At 52.7% G+C, this 15,446-nt stretch overlaps 1 protein-coding gene across 3 annotated transcripts in view; it reads right to left on the bottom strand.

Annotated features, from left to right (window-relative positions):
* cd74b (CD74 molecule, major histocompatibility complex, class II invariant chain b) overlaps nucleotides 1–10,519 on the bottom strand; it is a 36,117-nt gene extending 25,598 nt beyond the window's left edge. Inside the window, exons 1-2 of one of the 3 annotated variants that reach the window (XM_085996023.1) lie at nucleotides 10,266–10,519; nucleotides 618–784 (exon numbers count right to left, since the gene is read on the bottom strand). In XM_085996023.1, the coding sequence (XP_085852149.1) occupies nucleotides 618–784; nucleotides 10,266–10,366 (268 nt within the window). In that variant the 5' untranslated portion in view covers nucleotides 10,367–10,519. Of the gene's footprint in view, nucleotides 1–617; nucleotides 788–10,265 lie in introns of all 3 variants that reach the window. The other 2 variants (XM_085996022.1, XM_085996024.1) reach the window with 2 other exon arrangements.
* Nucleotides 10,520–15,446: the final 4,927 nt, after the last annotated feature.

Genomic DNA, 15,446 nt, shown 5'->3' with positions numbered 1-15,446 from the left:
CCCACATCCCATGAACGAATAAAAAAAAGTCCCACTCCCCCGCTCTTTCCCCATATCCCTGCAATTTTTTCTCCTTCAAGTATTTATCCAATTCCCTTTTGAAGGCGACTATTGAATCTGTATCCACCGCCCTATCAGGCAGCGCATTCCAAATCCTAACCACTCGCTGCGTAAAAAGGTTTTTCCTCCTGTCGCCTCTGGTTCTTTGGCCCTTAAATCTGTGCCCTCTGGTTATTGACCCTTCAGCCATTGGAAACAGTTTCTCTTTATTTACTCTATCTAAACCCTTCATGATTTTAAACACCTCGATCAAATCTCCTCTTAGCCTTCTCTGCTCCAAGGAGAACAACCCCAGCTTCTCCAATCTATCCACGTAACTGTACGCGCCATAACTGCCAATGAAATCACCTGGAGAGTTATTTTTATCAGGCTTGGGAATCTTTCTTGCTTCAGAGATTGGTTTGAGCTTGGTTTTGACTCAGGTTACTGTTGCGAGGACTGTTTGCTCTGCGATCTATTTACTATCGCTCCATTTCAAGTGGCCTCAGATTTGTTTGGGACTTTACCAAAACGGTTGAATTAAAAAAGAAAATCAAAAAGAAAGAGGAGGTACGTACTGGCTGGTTTGTGATACCGGTCTTCGATCCTATTTGTTGTCTTCTGCAGCTCCGCTATCTTGTCCTGCTGTTTCAGCAAAAACATGACGCTGGCAACTTGCCCGGCAATCAACATGGCGGCTAGAATGGACACGCCAGCCCAAATAAGGCTCCGAGAGCACCTGTTGCTGCTGAAATATAGACCAGACAAGTAAGTTGGAGGAATACCATAATGCTCAATCATAGATAGAATCACAGATACTTACAGCACAGAAGGAGGCCGTTCGGCCCATTGGGCCTGTGCTGGCTCTTTGAAAGTGCTGTCGTGCTCAGTCCCCCATCCCCCGCTTTGTGTCCGTAACCCCGTGAGTTCCTCATCCTCAAGAACCCGTCCGACTCCCTTTTTACATTTTAAGGTCCAAGGGGTTGCCAAGCTCTGACTGGCTCTCTCCCTGGAGGTTTCATCAAATGACCTTCTCCACTCCAACTGCTCCCGCCTCCCCACACTCTTCCGCCATTGGTCGCCCAACATACCCGTCCATTGGTCACCCAACACATCCGTCCATTGGTTGACCACCTCCCCATGCTCTACTGCCATTGGTCGCCCAACATATCCGTCCATTGGTCGCCCGCCTCCCCACGCTCTACCGCCATTGGTCGCCCAACATGTCTGTCCATTGGTCGCCCAACATGTCCGTCCATTGGTTGCCCAACATATCCGTCCATTGGTCGCCCGCCTCCCCACGCTCTACCGCCATTGGTCGCCCAACATATCCATCCATTGGTCGACCAACATATCCATCCATTGGTCGCCCAACATATCCGTCCTCGTGGCGTCCGCCTCCCCACGCTCTACCGCCATTGGTCGTCCAACATATCCGTCCTCGAGGCGCCCGCCTCCCCACGGCCAATTGGAAAGTCAACGGACTCTTCGTCACCTGATTGGATGATCCTTGACTGTCGGTCAAACAACCCTTACCCCTACTCCCCCCACCCACCTCCCCATCTCCCCCCCACCCCACCCTCCCCACCCCCACCCTTACCCCTCCCCCCCACCCGCCGCCCCATCTCCCCCCCACCCTTACCCCTCCCCCCACCACCCACCCTTCCCCCCTCCCCCCCACCCATCTCCAACATTTTATAACTGAGAAACAAAAGTGTTGAAACAAAATTATTTATTTTTTTAATGCCCCCTTTTGAGTCGCTCCCAGCAGTGTTCTAGGAAAAAAAAGAACTTGCATTTCTATAGCGCCTTTCACGACTTCAGGACATCCCAAAGTGATTTACAGCCAATGAAGTACTTTTTGAAGTGTAGCCACTGTTGTAATGTAGGAAACGCAGCAGCAAATTTGCACACAGCAAGCTCCCACAAACAGCAATGTGATAATGACCAGATCATCTGTTTTAGTGATGTTGATTGAGGGATAAATATTGGCCCCAGGACACCGGGGAGAACTCCCCCTGCTCTTCTTCGAAATAGTGGCCTTGGGATCTTTTACGTCCACCTGAGAGAGCAGACGGGGCCTCATTCGAAAGATGAGCACTTGAAATGCCATTGCATACAAGGCTATGGACCAAATGCTGGAAAATGGGATTAGACTGGACAGGGAGGGATGGGCGGCGCAGACACGATGGGCCGAAGGGCCTCTTTCTGTGCTGTAAAACTCTATGACTCTATGAGACGGCACCTCCGACAGTGCAGCACTCCCTCAGCACTGCACTGGAGTACCAGCATGGATTTATATGCTCAAGTCTCTGGAGTGGGACTTGAACCACACGACCTTCTGACTCAGAGGCGAGAGAGAGAGAGTGCTGCCCACTGAAACACAGCTGACAATTAACCCTCAACTCCCGGAGACTCCAGGACAATCCTGGAGCTTTGGCAACCCTACCAGGGGCCCCTCTTGATTTCCCTCTGCTCTAACCTTTCTTTATAACTCAATCAGCTAACACTAGGTAATCGGCCTCTTGGCCGTTCTCCGCAGCGCTTCCAGGACTGTTTGTCCGTGTGCCTGACCTACAGCACGAAACTGTTTCAGCGTGACAGACTCAGATTCACGCTCTGCTGATCCTGCAATGTAGCTCAGCTCGCTGCTTTAGCTGAATGCTGCTCCACTCGCATCGCCAGCTCTCTTTCAGCCTCTCCCCGGCTAGTCGGTCACCATTCAATGAGTGACTGCATCTCCCCCTTTCTTTCGCCCAATGTAGAAGACCTTTGCACCTTTATTGAATTAATTCTGTCAAATAATGCCGCTGTTGTCCAGTTGGATAATTCCGCGCCCGTTTCATCGGACTGCGACAGGCCCAGCCCAGTCCTGCAAATCATCCGCGAATTTGACCGATTTACATCGTGTTTCCAGAATCCAGGTCTTTGCAGATTAATGATCGGACTTGGTGATTTATTACAAAAAAAATTAAAATCTGGTTCAACGGCCAATTGTGGAACTGAGTCTTACAGGACCAGGAACGCCCCAGGGATTTCCCCACTCAGCTAGTGCTATCAGGGGTCAATGGTCAAACCGCCAACAAGGGGGCCAATGATCATACCGCCAACAAGGGGGCCAATGATCAATCCGCCAACAAGGGGCCAATGGTCAATCCGCCAACAAGGGGCCAATGGTCAATCCGCCAACAAGGGGGCAATGGTCAATCCGCCAACAAGGGGGCAATGGTCAATCTGCCAACAAGGGGGCAATGGTCAATCCACCAACAAGGGGGCAATGGTCAATCCGCCAACAAGCGGCCAATGGTCAATCCACCAACAAGGGGGCAATGGTCAATCCACCAACAAGGAGGCAATGGTCAATCCACCAACAAGGGGGCAATGGTCAATCCACCAACAAGGGGGCAATGGTCAATCCACCAACAAGGAGGCAATGGTCAATCCACCAACAAGGGGGCAATGGTCAATCCACCAACAAGGGGGCAATGGTCAATCCACCAACAAGGGGGCAATGGTCAATCCACCAACAAGGGGGCAATGGTCAATCCACCAACAAGGGGGCAATGGTCAATCCACCAACAAGGGGGCAATGGTCAATCCGCCAACAAGGGGGCAATGGTCAATCTGCCAACAAGGGGCCAATGGTCAATCTGCCAACAAGGGGCCAATGGTCAATCTGCCAACAAGGGGGCAATGGTCAATCCACCAACAAGGGGGCAATGGTCAACCCACCAAGGGGGCAATGGTCAATCCACCAACAAGTGGCCAATGGTCAATCTGCCAACAAGGGGGCAATGGTCAATCCACCAACAAGGGGGCAATGGTCAATCCACCAACAAGGGGGCAATGGTCAATCCACCAAGGGGGCAATGGTCAATCCACCAACAAGGAGGCAATGGTCAATCCACCAACAAGGAGGCAATGGTCAATCCGCCAACAAGGGGCCAATGGTCAATCCGCCAACAAGGGGGCAATGGTCAATCCACCAACAAGGAGGCAATGGTCAATCAGCCAACAAGGGGCCAATGGTCAATGTGTAAACAAGGGGAAATGATGAAGGAGGAGAGGTTTAGGGAGGGAATTCCAGAGGTTAGGGCCCAGGCAGCTGAAGGCACGGCCGCCAATGGTGGAGCGATTAAAATCGATGGATGCGCAAGAGGCCAGAATTGGAGGAGCGCAGAGATCTCGGAGGGTCGAAGGGCTGGAAGAGGTTACAGAGATAGGGAGAGGGGCGAGGCTATGGAGGGATTTCAACATGAGGATGAGAATTTTTAATTTGAGGTGTTGCTGGATTGTGGTATGTTCAGGGAGCTGCCTTGATTCATACGGGGGAGTTTCTCGATTGAGGATTGTGCTAATGACTCATTTTTATTTAATTAAGGATGTTATTAAAAATTGGACCATAACATGGAAATCCCCTGCTTTCTGAAAGTAAACTATCACAACTGGCAGTCAGGATCTCTGGAAATTTCCACTGGCCTGTATACCAAATAATAACTAAAGTAATTCAAGGGACATCTAGTCCTTGTAAGAAACCCCTTCCCGTTCTTTTGCTCAGTGGGCAGCACTCTCCCTCTGAGTCAGAAGGTTGTGGGTTCAAGTCCCACTCCAGAGACTTGAGCACAAAAATCTAGGCTGACACTCCCAGTGAGGGAGTGCTGCACTGTCGGAGGTGCCGTCTTTCGGATGAGACGTTAAACCGAGGCCCCGTCTGCTCTCTCAGGTGGACGTAAAAGATCCCATGGCCACTATTTCGAAGGAGAGCAGGGGAGTTCTGATGTCCTAGGCCAATATTTATCCCTCAACCTATGTCACTAAAACAGGCTATCTGGCCATTTATATCATTGCTGTTTGTGGGAGCTTGCTGTGCGCAAATATGCTGCCGCGTTTCCCACATTACAATAATGACTACACTTCAGAAAGTGCTTAATTGGCTGTAAAGCGCTTTGAGACGTCCTGAGGTTGTGAAAGGCGCTGGAGAAATGTCAAGTTTTTCCTTTCTTTCTTTCTTTCTTTCCTTCTTTCTTTCCCCACACCCCAAGAACGAATTTTAACAATTGCATTTACATAGTGTTTTATCATGCCAAAATGGCTCACAAGTGTTTCACAGCCTGAATTGCGGAGCGCAGTGACTGTTGTTAATGTAGGCGGCAGCCATTTTGTGCCAGTAACCTTCAAAGACGCCAATGGCCAGTTAATTTGTTGGTCTTCTAATTCCGCCGTATTTAGTTGAGGAAGACCATCAGGAGCAGTCCGCGAAATGAAGTAAGGGTAAGAAAATTATGTTAAAAGCGATGAGTTGTCCTGGGTAACAGATCAGACAGGACGGGCTTTGTGATTCAATGGGTTAGATTTTGAATTATTCGCAATGGGCGGTAATCTGCAAAGTCGATCGCTCACCCATTATAGAACCCGTCGAAGTTCATTCCATTAAAATCAACGGGAATTAAAACCGGGCGGGTTCTATAACGTGGAGGGGTGCGATTCGTTGTTCTAGACTACCTCCCGTTGGGGGAGGGTATCCCAAATTTACCCTGCTGTGAGTTAATAAGAAAAGATTGAATTAAATACTCAAAACTGGTTACAGGAGCACCATTCGGCCCCCTTGTGTCTGTGCCGGCTCTTTGAAAGGGCTGTCCAATTTAGTTCCACTCCTCCCTGCTCCTTCCCCATAGTTAGTGCTCTTGTTGCTTGTTCTGGACGCTGTGTACTTGCAAGGGAATGCACGAAGGGGCTTAAAACCGTAATTAAAATCTGAGAGAATAACGGTCTCCTCTACTTATTGTGCAACGAAAGGTGAAAGGGCAAAAGAATAGGGGAAAAGAACAAGACCGTGTAGTGATTTTCACAGCTCAATTCACCCTTCCTAAAATCAAATTTTAGATTAATCTTGTTGAGTAAATTATTTACCAGAATTGTAATACTCATCTCAATTTTTCATCATTTCTGTGTCACACCTACTGACTTGAGTTAAAGCCATTGTAGAGTCATAGAGACACTATTCATTGACAGCCGCTCCCCAGACACAGGCCCTCAAACAAAAAGGCCAATTATTGATTACCCAGTCGATACATAACCTTGGGCCTGTGCCTAATGGATTATACACAACTGCTCTACATGGTGTGGGGTCAAACTTCATGGATATTTCCTCCTAGACCCGATTAAAATAAGATATCTCGAAGAATGTTGTGCCAATAGAAGGGTGGCCATTTTGTTTGAGAGCAATCTCACTACAGGTTAGTAAGACTGTGCCCCCATTAGCCCGTCCCAGTTTTGATGACTTCATCCTAGTTAATAGCCGAGTCTCTGGTTTTATGCTAACCAGAGTCCTGGGGAGAGCGTTTCTAAGAACATAAGATATCAGGAGTCAGCCATTTGGCCCCTCGAGCCTGCTCCGCCATTCAATGCGATCATGGCTGATCTTCTACCTCATCTCCACTTTCCTGCACTATCCCCATATCCCTTGATTCCCTTAATATTCAAAAATCTATCAATCTCTGTCTTGAATATACTCAACGAACCTGATTACACCGGCACTGCCCCTTTAAATTCCGATGAGGGGGGCCCATGGGCTGATCTTCTGCCTACCCCTCCCCCTCACCAAGGGGACGTATCTGGGGGGGGGGGGAAGTTAGAAGATGAGCAATAGGAGCAGGAGTCGGCCATTCGGCCCCTCGAGCCTGCTCCGCCATTCAATAAGATCATGGCTGATCATCAACCTCAACTCCACTTTCCCGCCCGATCCCCATATTCCTCGATTCCCTAGTGTCCAAAAATCTATCGATCTCAGCCTTGAATATACTCAATGACTGAGCATGCACAGCCCTCTGGGGTAGAGAATTCCAAAGATTCACCACCCTCTGAGTGAAGAAATTCCTCCTCATCTCAGTCCTAAATGGCCGACCCCTTATTCTGAGACTGTGGCCCCTGGTTCTAGACTCCGTAACCAGGGGAAACAGCCTCTCAGCATCTACCCTGGCAAGCTCCTTCAGAACTTTATACGTTTCAATGAGATCACCTCTCATTCTTCTGGAAAGAGGTGAGGTGCCACTCGCACCCCACTCCACGTTCAATACCCACTAAAGCTGATATAAGGTAGACCCGATGCACTCGTGCCTACAGATCAGTCTCCCACCCTCCAACCCTCACCCACGAACCCAGGATCGTCAGTCTTGACCCTCTCCCAATATACAAGACAATCCAGCCAAACCCAAAACCCGCAATGATATACTTCAATGTAAATCACCTCTAGGACAATGGGAACTAAATGGACTGAGATCCAACCACAAATTCAAATGTTTGTAAGTCCTGCAAAAAAAAAAATTGTTAAAACATCTGCACTCGTCCAAACTGCATGAATCTAGACACCACGGCTCGTGCCTGGATTCAGATTCAAAATGCTTTTTCTTAGGCTCGACTGAAAGCTTCTCAGACCCAAAGGATACAAAGAAAGCCCAGCAAGTCCCTGGGGGGGGAGAATCGAATTAAACTAAAGCTCCTGCTCCTGGCCAATGTCCAGTGAACGCCCACACTGCACAGTCCGTGTGTTTTGTGTCTGTGTCGGTGTCTGCGTCTGTGTCTGCGTCTGTGTCTGCGTCTGCGTCTGTGTCTGCGTCAGTGTCTGCTTTATGTCTGTGTCTGCGTCAGTGTCTGCTTTATGTCTGTGTCTGTGTTTGTGTTTGTGTCTGTGTCTGCGTCTGTGTCTGCTTTATGTCTGTGTCTGCGTCAGTGTTTGTGTCTGTGTCTGCGTTGTGTCTGTGTTTGTGTCTGTGTCGTGTCTGTCAGTGTTCATGTCTGTGTCTGTGTCGTGTCTGTCTGCGTCTGCGTCTGTGTCTGCTTTATGTCTGTGTCTGCGTCAGTGTTTGTGTCTGTGTCGTGTCTGTCTGTGTCGTGTCTGTTAGTGTTTGTGTCTGCTTTGTGTCTGTGTTTGTGTCTGCATCTGTGTTTGTGTCTGTGTGTGTGTCTGTTTGCGTTTGTGTCTATGTCTGTGTCTGCTTTGTATCTTGGTCTACTTTGTGTCTGTGTTTGTGTCTGCGTCTGTGTTTGTGTCTGTGTCTGTGTCTGCGTGTGTGTCTGTGTCTGCGTGTGTGTCTGTGTCTGCGTGTGTGTCTGTGTCTGTGTGTGTGCCTGTGTCTGTATCTGCGTGTGCCTGTGTCTGTGCCTGTGTGTGAGGTGAGCACAGCACTGAATTTGCTTGCGATGCCCTTTGCCCGTCGACACTCACTGTCCGAGGTCCCAAACGAAAAATGCCCACCTGGGAGTCAAGAGGAAGGGAGTGATTCTGATTGTGAGGAAATGAGGATCCGCCTCAGCTCCCTGAGACCATTTGTATTTATTAATTTTAAAAGCGGTCATGTAAGAAATTAGCTCCCCCAGCCAAGCTAAACCGATTAGAACAGAATTAGATAGACAGGAGAGAAAATAAATCAGCAGCCCCTCATTGACATAAATTGATGGGTAGAGCAGCACCGGATTTATGATCTGTACTTTCTACAGCCCTGCTCTGATGTTGTACAAAGGGAGAGGATCGAGCTGTGGCCTGAGGGGACACACAAAGATCTGAAGGTAGAGCAGCGGACTCTTAAAGAACTTCAATACTTAAAACAAACAAAATTGCACAGCAACTGCCTCGGTTTTTTTTTTAAATGAACATGACTCTGAGCCCCGATCCCTCCCAAAACGTCAACCTTTCACTTTTCAGATTCTGACCGACCTGCTGCCACATTCCGTCTCTTGACTTTAAACGCAGCGAGCGGATTGTGTCACGGGCTGTGCGGGGCCACTGAACCATCGCTGGAAAGTTAGCGAACGGCCTTTTGTTCCCAGAGCCCGGGGCGATGTGATAACTTTAACGATTCCTCGTAACCCCCATGACACGAAGAGCCAAGAATCACAGAAATCACAGAAACCCCACAGTGCAGATAGAGGCCATTTTGGCCCATCGAGCCTGCACCGACACATATCCCACCCGATCCCCGTAACCCCTACACCAACACATATCCCACCCTATCCCCGTAACCCCACGTATTTAATCCCCCTAACACTAAGGGTCAATTTATCATAGCCAATCATCCTAACCCGCACATCTTTGGACTGTGGGAGGAAACCGGAGCACCCGGAGGAAACCCACGCAAACACGGGGAGAATGTGCAAACTCCACACAGACAGTCACCCGAGGCCGGATTCGAACGCGGGTCCCTGGCGCTGTGAGGCAACAGTGCTAACCACTATGCCACCGTGAAAGGGGACAGAGAAAAGAAAGGACTCGCGTTTCTCCAACGCCTTTCACGTCCTCAGGACGTCCCAAAGCGCTTCACAGCCAATGAAGTACTTTTCAAGTGTGGTCACTGTTGTAATGTAAGAAAGGTGGCAATTTGCACACAGCCATGTGGTAACGACCAGATAAACTTGTTTTTTTTTTGGTGATGTTGGTTGAGGGATAAATATTGACCGGGGAGAACTCCCCCCTGCTCTTCTTCGAAATAGTGGCCATGGGATCTTTTCCGTCCAACTGAGAGAGCAGACGTTTTTGAGTGCATTAACCCTCCGAGTCAAATGCACGATCCCGACAAGACATATATCGCTCAACCATTGGTGGCCGTGCCTTCTGTTGCCTGGGCACTAAGCTCTGGAATTCCCTGCCTAAACCTCTCCGCCTCGCTACCTCTCTTTCCTCCTTTAAGACGCTCCTTAAAACCGACCTCTTTGACCAAGCTTTTGGTCACCTGCCCTAATTTATCCTTATGTGGCTCGGTGTCAAATTTTTTGTCTTAAAATACTCCTGTGAGGCGCCACGGGACGTTTTACTACATTAAAGGCGCTACATAAATACAAGTTGTTGTTGTTCCTTCATCGTCGCTGGGTCAAAATCCTGGAACTCCCTCCCTAACAGCACTGTGGGAGCACCTTCACCGCACTGACTGCAGCGGTTCAAGAAGGCGGCTCACCACCACCTTCTCAAGGGGCAACTAGGGATAGTCAATAAATGCAGACTTTGCCAGCGATGCCCAGATCCAGAAAACTAGTTTTTTTTTTTAAATGGCAGGACGCTGCAGGTAAGAAACCACCCTGTAACATCTTCAGGGGTCTCGCAGAGTCCTCTGTTATAACCAACTACACCAGCCAAAGTTCAATTATTCAAACATTAGGCTCGAAAGGTATGTGTCTCCGTTCCCTCACCAGGATTTCAACAATTCCCCCAACGAATTAAAAAATAAATGCTTTACCTCTGCCCTGTAGCAATGCCCCTGGTTTCCACACTGGAGTTGCTGGCAATATCTTGCTGTGAGTTATTCAGCAAACCATTCTGCTGCTCATCAGTCGACATTCTGGCTCCTCGTCGATACAAACTCCGCTAGCTTGTCTTTACCAAGATATCTGCTGCAGTGTCCGTTCGAGACTGAAGACTTCACTCTTGTACTGAGAGAGATGTGTGTGTGCGCAGCTTGATAAAGGCTTTTTTTTAATCACTTCTAAACCAGTCTTGAAGAGGAAGTTGGCACTGACCTGCCTGGAAAGTCCCTACCGTAATTAACGCAACATGAGCCGATCTCGAATATAAGCTCCCAGAGTCATCTGTCAGCCCTGGCTCGGTGGGCGGCGCTCTCTCTCTCTCTCTCTCTCGCCTCTGAGTCAGAAGGTTGTGGGTTCATAGACCCCACTCAAGAGACTTGAGCAATAAGACAGTGCAGCACTCCCAATGCAGTACTGAGGGAGCACCACACTGTCGGAGGGGCAGTACTGAGGGAGCACCGCACTGTCGGAGTGGCAGTATGGAGGGAACGCCGCACTGTCGGAGTGGCAGTACTGAGGGAGCACCGCACTGTCGGAGGGGCAGTACTGAGGGACAGCTGCACTGTAGGAGGGGCAGCACTGAGGGAGCGCCGCACTGTCGGAGGGGCAGTACTGAGGGAGTGCTGCACTGTCGGAGGGGCAGTACTGAGGGAACGCCGCACTGTCAGAGGGGCAGTACTGAGGGAGCGCCGCACTATCAGAGGGGTAATACTGAGGGAGCACTGCACTGTCGGAGAGGCAGCAGTGAGGGAGCGCAGCAATGTCGGAGGGGCAGCACTGAGGGAGCGCTGCACTGTCGGAGGGGCAGTACTGAGGGAGTGCTGCACTGTCGGAGGGGCAGTACTGAGGCAGCGCCGCACTGTCGGAGGGGCAGTACTGAGGGAGCGCCACACTGTCAGAAGGGCAGTACTGAGGGAGCACTGCACTGTCGGAGCGGCAGTAGTGAGGGAGCGCTGCACTGTCGGAGGGGCAGTAGTGAGGGAGCACTGCACTGTCGGAGGGGTAGTACTGAGGGAGCGCCGCACTGTCGGAGTGTCAGTACTGAGGGAGCACTACACTGTCGGAGGGGCAGTACTGAGGGAGCGCTGCACTGTCGAAGAGGCAGTATTGAGGGAGCGCTGCACTGTCGGAGGGGCAGTGCTGAGAGAGCGCTACACTGTCGGAGGGGCAGTACTGAGGGAGCGCTACACTGTCGGAGGGGCAGTACTGAGGGTGCACCGCACTGTCGGAGGGGCAGTACTGAGGGAGCGCTGCACTGTCGGAGGTACAGCACTGAGGGAGCGCCGCACTGTCGGAGGGGCAGTACTGAGGGAGTGCTGCACTGTCGGAGGGGCAGTACTGAGGGAGCGCCGCACTGTCAGAGGGGCAGTACTGAGGGAGCGCTGCACTATCAGAGGGGCAGTACTGAGGGAGCGCTGCACTGCCGGAGAGGCAGTAGTGAGGGAGCGCTGCACTGTCGGAGGGGCAGTACTGAGGGAGCGTAGCACTGTCGGAGGGGCAGTGCTGAGGGAGCGCCGCACCATTGGAGGGGCAGTACTGAGCGAGCGCTGCACTGTCGGAGGGGCAGTACTGAGGGAGCACTGCACTGTTGGAGAGTCAGTACTGAGGGAGCGCTGCACTGTCGGAGGGGCAGTACTGAGGGAGCGCTGCACTGTCGGAGGGGCAGTACTTAGGGAGCACTGCACTGTCGGAGGGGCAGTACTGAGGGAGCGCTGCACTGTCAGAGGGGCAGTACTGAGGGAGCGCTGCACTGTCGGAGGGGCAGTACTGAGGGAGCGCCGCACTGTCGGAGTGGCAGTACTGAGGGAGCACCGCACTGTCGGAGGGGCAGTACTGAGGGAGCACCGCACTGTCGGAGGGGCAGCACTGAGGGAGCGCCGCACTGTCGGAGAGGCAGTACTGAGGGAGTGCTGCACTGTCAGAGGGGCAGTACTGAGGGAGCGCCGCACTGTCGGAGGGGCAGTACTGAGGGAGCGCCGTAATGTCAGAGGGGCAGTACTGAGGGAGCGCCGCAATATCAGAGGGGCAGTACTGAGGGAGCACTGCACTGTCGGAGAGGCAGTAGTGAGGGAGTGCTGCACTGTCGGAGGGGCAGTACTGAGGGAGCACTGCACTGTCGGAGGGGCAGTACTGAGTGAGCGCCGCACTATCAGAGGGGCAGTACTGAGGGAGCACTGCACTGTCGGAGGGGCAGTACTGAGGGAGCGCTGCACTGTTGGAGGGGCAGTGCTGAGGGAGAGCTGCACTGTCGGAGGGGTAGTACTGAGGGAGCGCCGCACTGTCAGAGGGGCAGTACTGAGGGAGCGCCGCACTGTCAGAGGGGCAATACTGAGGGAGCACTGCACTGTCGGAGAGGCAGTAGTGAGGGAGCGCTGCACTGTCGGAGGGGCAGTACTGAGGGAGCACTGCACTGTCGGAGGGGTAGTACTGAGGGAGCGCCGCACTGTCGGAGTGGCAGTACTGAGGGAGCACTGCACTGTCGGAGGGGCAATACTGAGGGAGCGCCGCTCTGTTGGAGGGGCAGTACTGAGCGAGCGCTGCACTGTCGGAGGGGCAGTACTGAGGGAGCGCTGCACTGTCAGAGGGGCAGTACTGAGGGAGCGCTGCACTGTCGGAGGGGCAGTACTGAGGGAGAGCCGCACTGTCGGAGTGGCAGTACTGAGGGAGCACCGCACTGTCGGAGGGGCAGTACTGAGGGAGCACCGCACTGTCGGAGGGGCAGCACTGAGGGAGCGCCGCACTGTCGGAGGGGCAGTACTGAGGGAGTGCTGCACTGTCGGAGGGGCAGTACTGAGGGAGCGCCGCACTGTCAGAGGGCAGTACTGAGGGAGCGCCGCACTATCAGAGGGGCAGTACTAAAGGAGCACTGCACTGTCGGAGAGGCAGTAGTGAAGGAATGCTGCACTGTTGGAGGGGCAGTACTGAGGGAGCGCTGCACTGTCGGAGGGGCAGTACTGAGGGAGCGCTGCACTGTCGGAGGGGCAGTGCTGAGGGAGAGCTGCACTGTCGGAGGGGCAGTACTGAGGGAGCGCCGCACTGTCAGAGGGGCAGTACTGAGGGAGCGCCGCACTGTCAGAGGGGCAGTACTGAGGGAGCACTGCACTGTCGGAGAGGCAGTAGTGAGGGAGCGCTGCACTGTCGGAGGGGCAGTACTGAGGGAGCACTGCACTGTCGGAGGGGTAGTACTGAGGGAGCGCCGCACTGTCGGAGTGGCAGTACTGAGGGAGCACCGCACTGTCGGAGGGGCAGTACTGAGGGAGCGCCGCACTGTTGGAGGGGCAGTACTGAGTGAGCGGTGCACTGTCGGAGGGGCAGTACTGAGGGAGCTCTGCACTGTTGGAGGGGCAGTACTGAGGGAGCGCTGCACTGTCAGAGGGGCAGTACTGAGGGAGCGCTGCACTGTCAGAGGGGCAGTACTGAGGGAGCGCTGCACTGTCGGAGGGGCAGTACTGAGGGAGCGCTGCACTGTCGGAGGGGCAGTACTGAGGGAGCGCTGCACTGTCGGAGGGGCAGTACTGAGGGAGCGCTGCACTGTCGGAGGGGCAGTATTGAGGGAGCGCTGCACTGTCGGAGGGGCAGTATTGAGGGAGTGCTGCACTGTCGGAGGGGCAGTAGTGAGGGAGCGCTGCACTGTCAGAGGGGCAGTACTGAGGGAGTGCTGCACTGTCGGAGGGGCAGTGCTGAGGGAGTACTGCACTGTCGGAGGGGCAGTACTGAGGGAGTGCTGCACTGTCGGAGGGGCAGCACTGAGGGAGTACTGCACTGTCGGAGGGGCAGTACTGAGGGAGCGCTGCACTGTCGGAGGGGCAGTACTGAGGGAGCGCCGCACTGTCGGAGAGGCAGTACTGAGGGAGCGCCGCACTGGCGCAGTGGCAGTACGGAGGGAGCATCGCACTGTCGGAGGGGCAGTACTGAGGGAGAACTGCACTGTCGGAGGCGCAGTACTGAGGGAGCGCCGCACTGTCGGAGGGGTAGTACTGAGGGAGCGCCGCACTGTTGGAGGGGCAGTACTGAGGGAGCGCTGCACTGTCGGAGTGGCAGTACTGAGGGAGTGCTGCACTGTCGGAGGGGCAGTACTGAGGGAGTACTGCACTATCGGAGGGGCAGTACTGAGGGAGCGCTGCACTGCCGGAGGGGCAGTACTGAGGGAGTGCTGCACTGTCGGAGGGGCAGTACTGAGGGAGTACTGCACTGTCGGAGGGGCAGTACTGAGGGAGTGCTGCACTGTCGGAGGGGCAGTACTGAGGGAGTACTGCACTGTCGGAGGGGCAGTACTGAGGGAGCGCTGCACTGTCAGAGGTGCCATCTTTCGGATGAGATGTTAAACCCGAGGTCTCGTCTGCTCTCTCAAGTGCACATAAAAGATCCCATGGCCACTATTTTGAAGATGAGGGGAGTTCTCCCCAGTGTCCTGGACAAATATTTATCTCTCAACCAACATCACTAAAACAGATGATCTGGTCATTATCACATTGCTGTTTGTGGGAGCTTGCTGTGTGCAAATTGGCTGCCACGTTTCCCACATTACAACAGTGACCACACTTCAAAAAGTACTTCATTGGCTGTAAAGCGCTTTGGGATGTCCGGAGGTTGTATAAGGTGCTGTAGAAATTCCTTTCTATAATTACTATTGACAGCTGGAGCGTTTTCCACCATGGGACTAATGGAACCGGTGTTTAGGTTCATTGTCGTGCAGTGAGAGATCAGGGAAGATGTTCCCAGAAACCCGGAGATGGGACCCAGTGTGTTGATCACAAAACAGGAAGGAGCTTCAGTTCGAAGCCAGCTCCCTTCGCCCGCCTCCTCCTGTTTGAAAGGATGTCTCCCCTCTATCCTCCCCTGAAACCGTTGCCTCTTGCTAGCATTCCGAGTGTTAAAGACTTTGCCCCAGCAGATACGAGCCTCGCTAGTGAGAGTCAGCAGGCTATTCAACCGCAGCGTTCATTTATACAGCGCCTTTCAGCACCTCAGGGCATCCCAAAATAATTAACAGTACTTTTTGAAGTTTAGTCAACGTTGTAATGTAGGAAACACGGCAGTCAATCTTGCGCACAGCAAGATCCCACAAACAGTAATGAAATAAATGGCTAGGTTACCTATTTTTTTTAGCAATG

This window comes from Somniosus microcephalus, chromosome 8 (genome assembly GCF_052327205.1).
Source record: "Somniosus microcephalus isolate GS21.2 chromosome 8, FLI_Smic_1.0, whole genome shotgun sequence".
NCBI classification, from domain to species: domain Eukaryota; kingdom Metazoa; phylum Chordata; class Chondrichthyes; order Squaliformes; family Somniosidae; genus Somniosus; species Somniosus microcephalus.
Note: the sequence above shows the minus strand (reverse complement) of the source record. Positions and strands in the feature narration are given on the sequence as shown.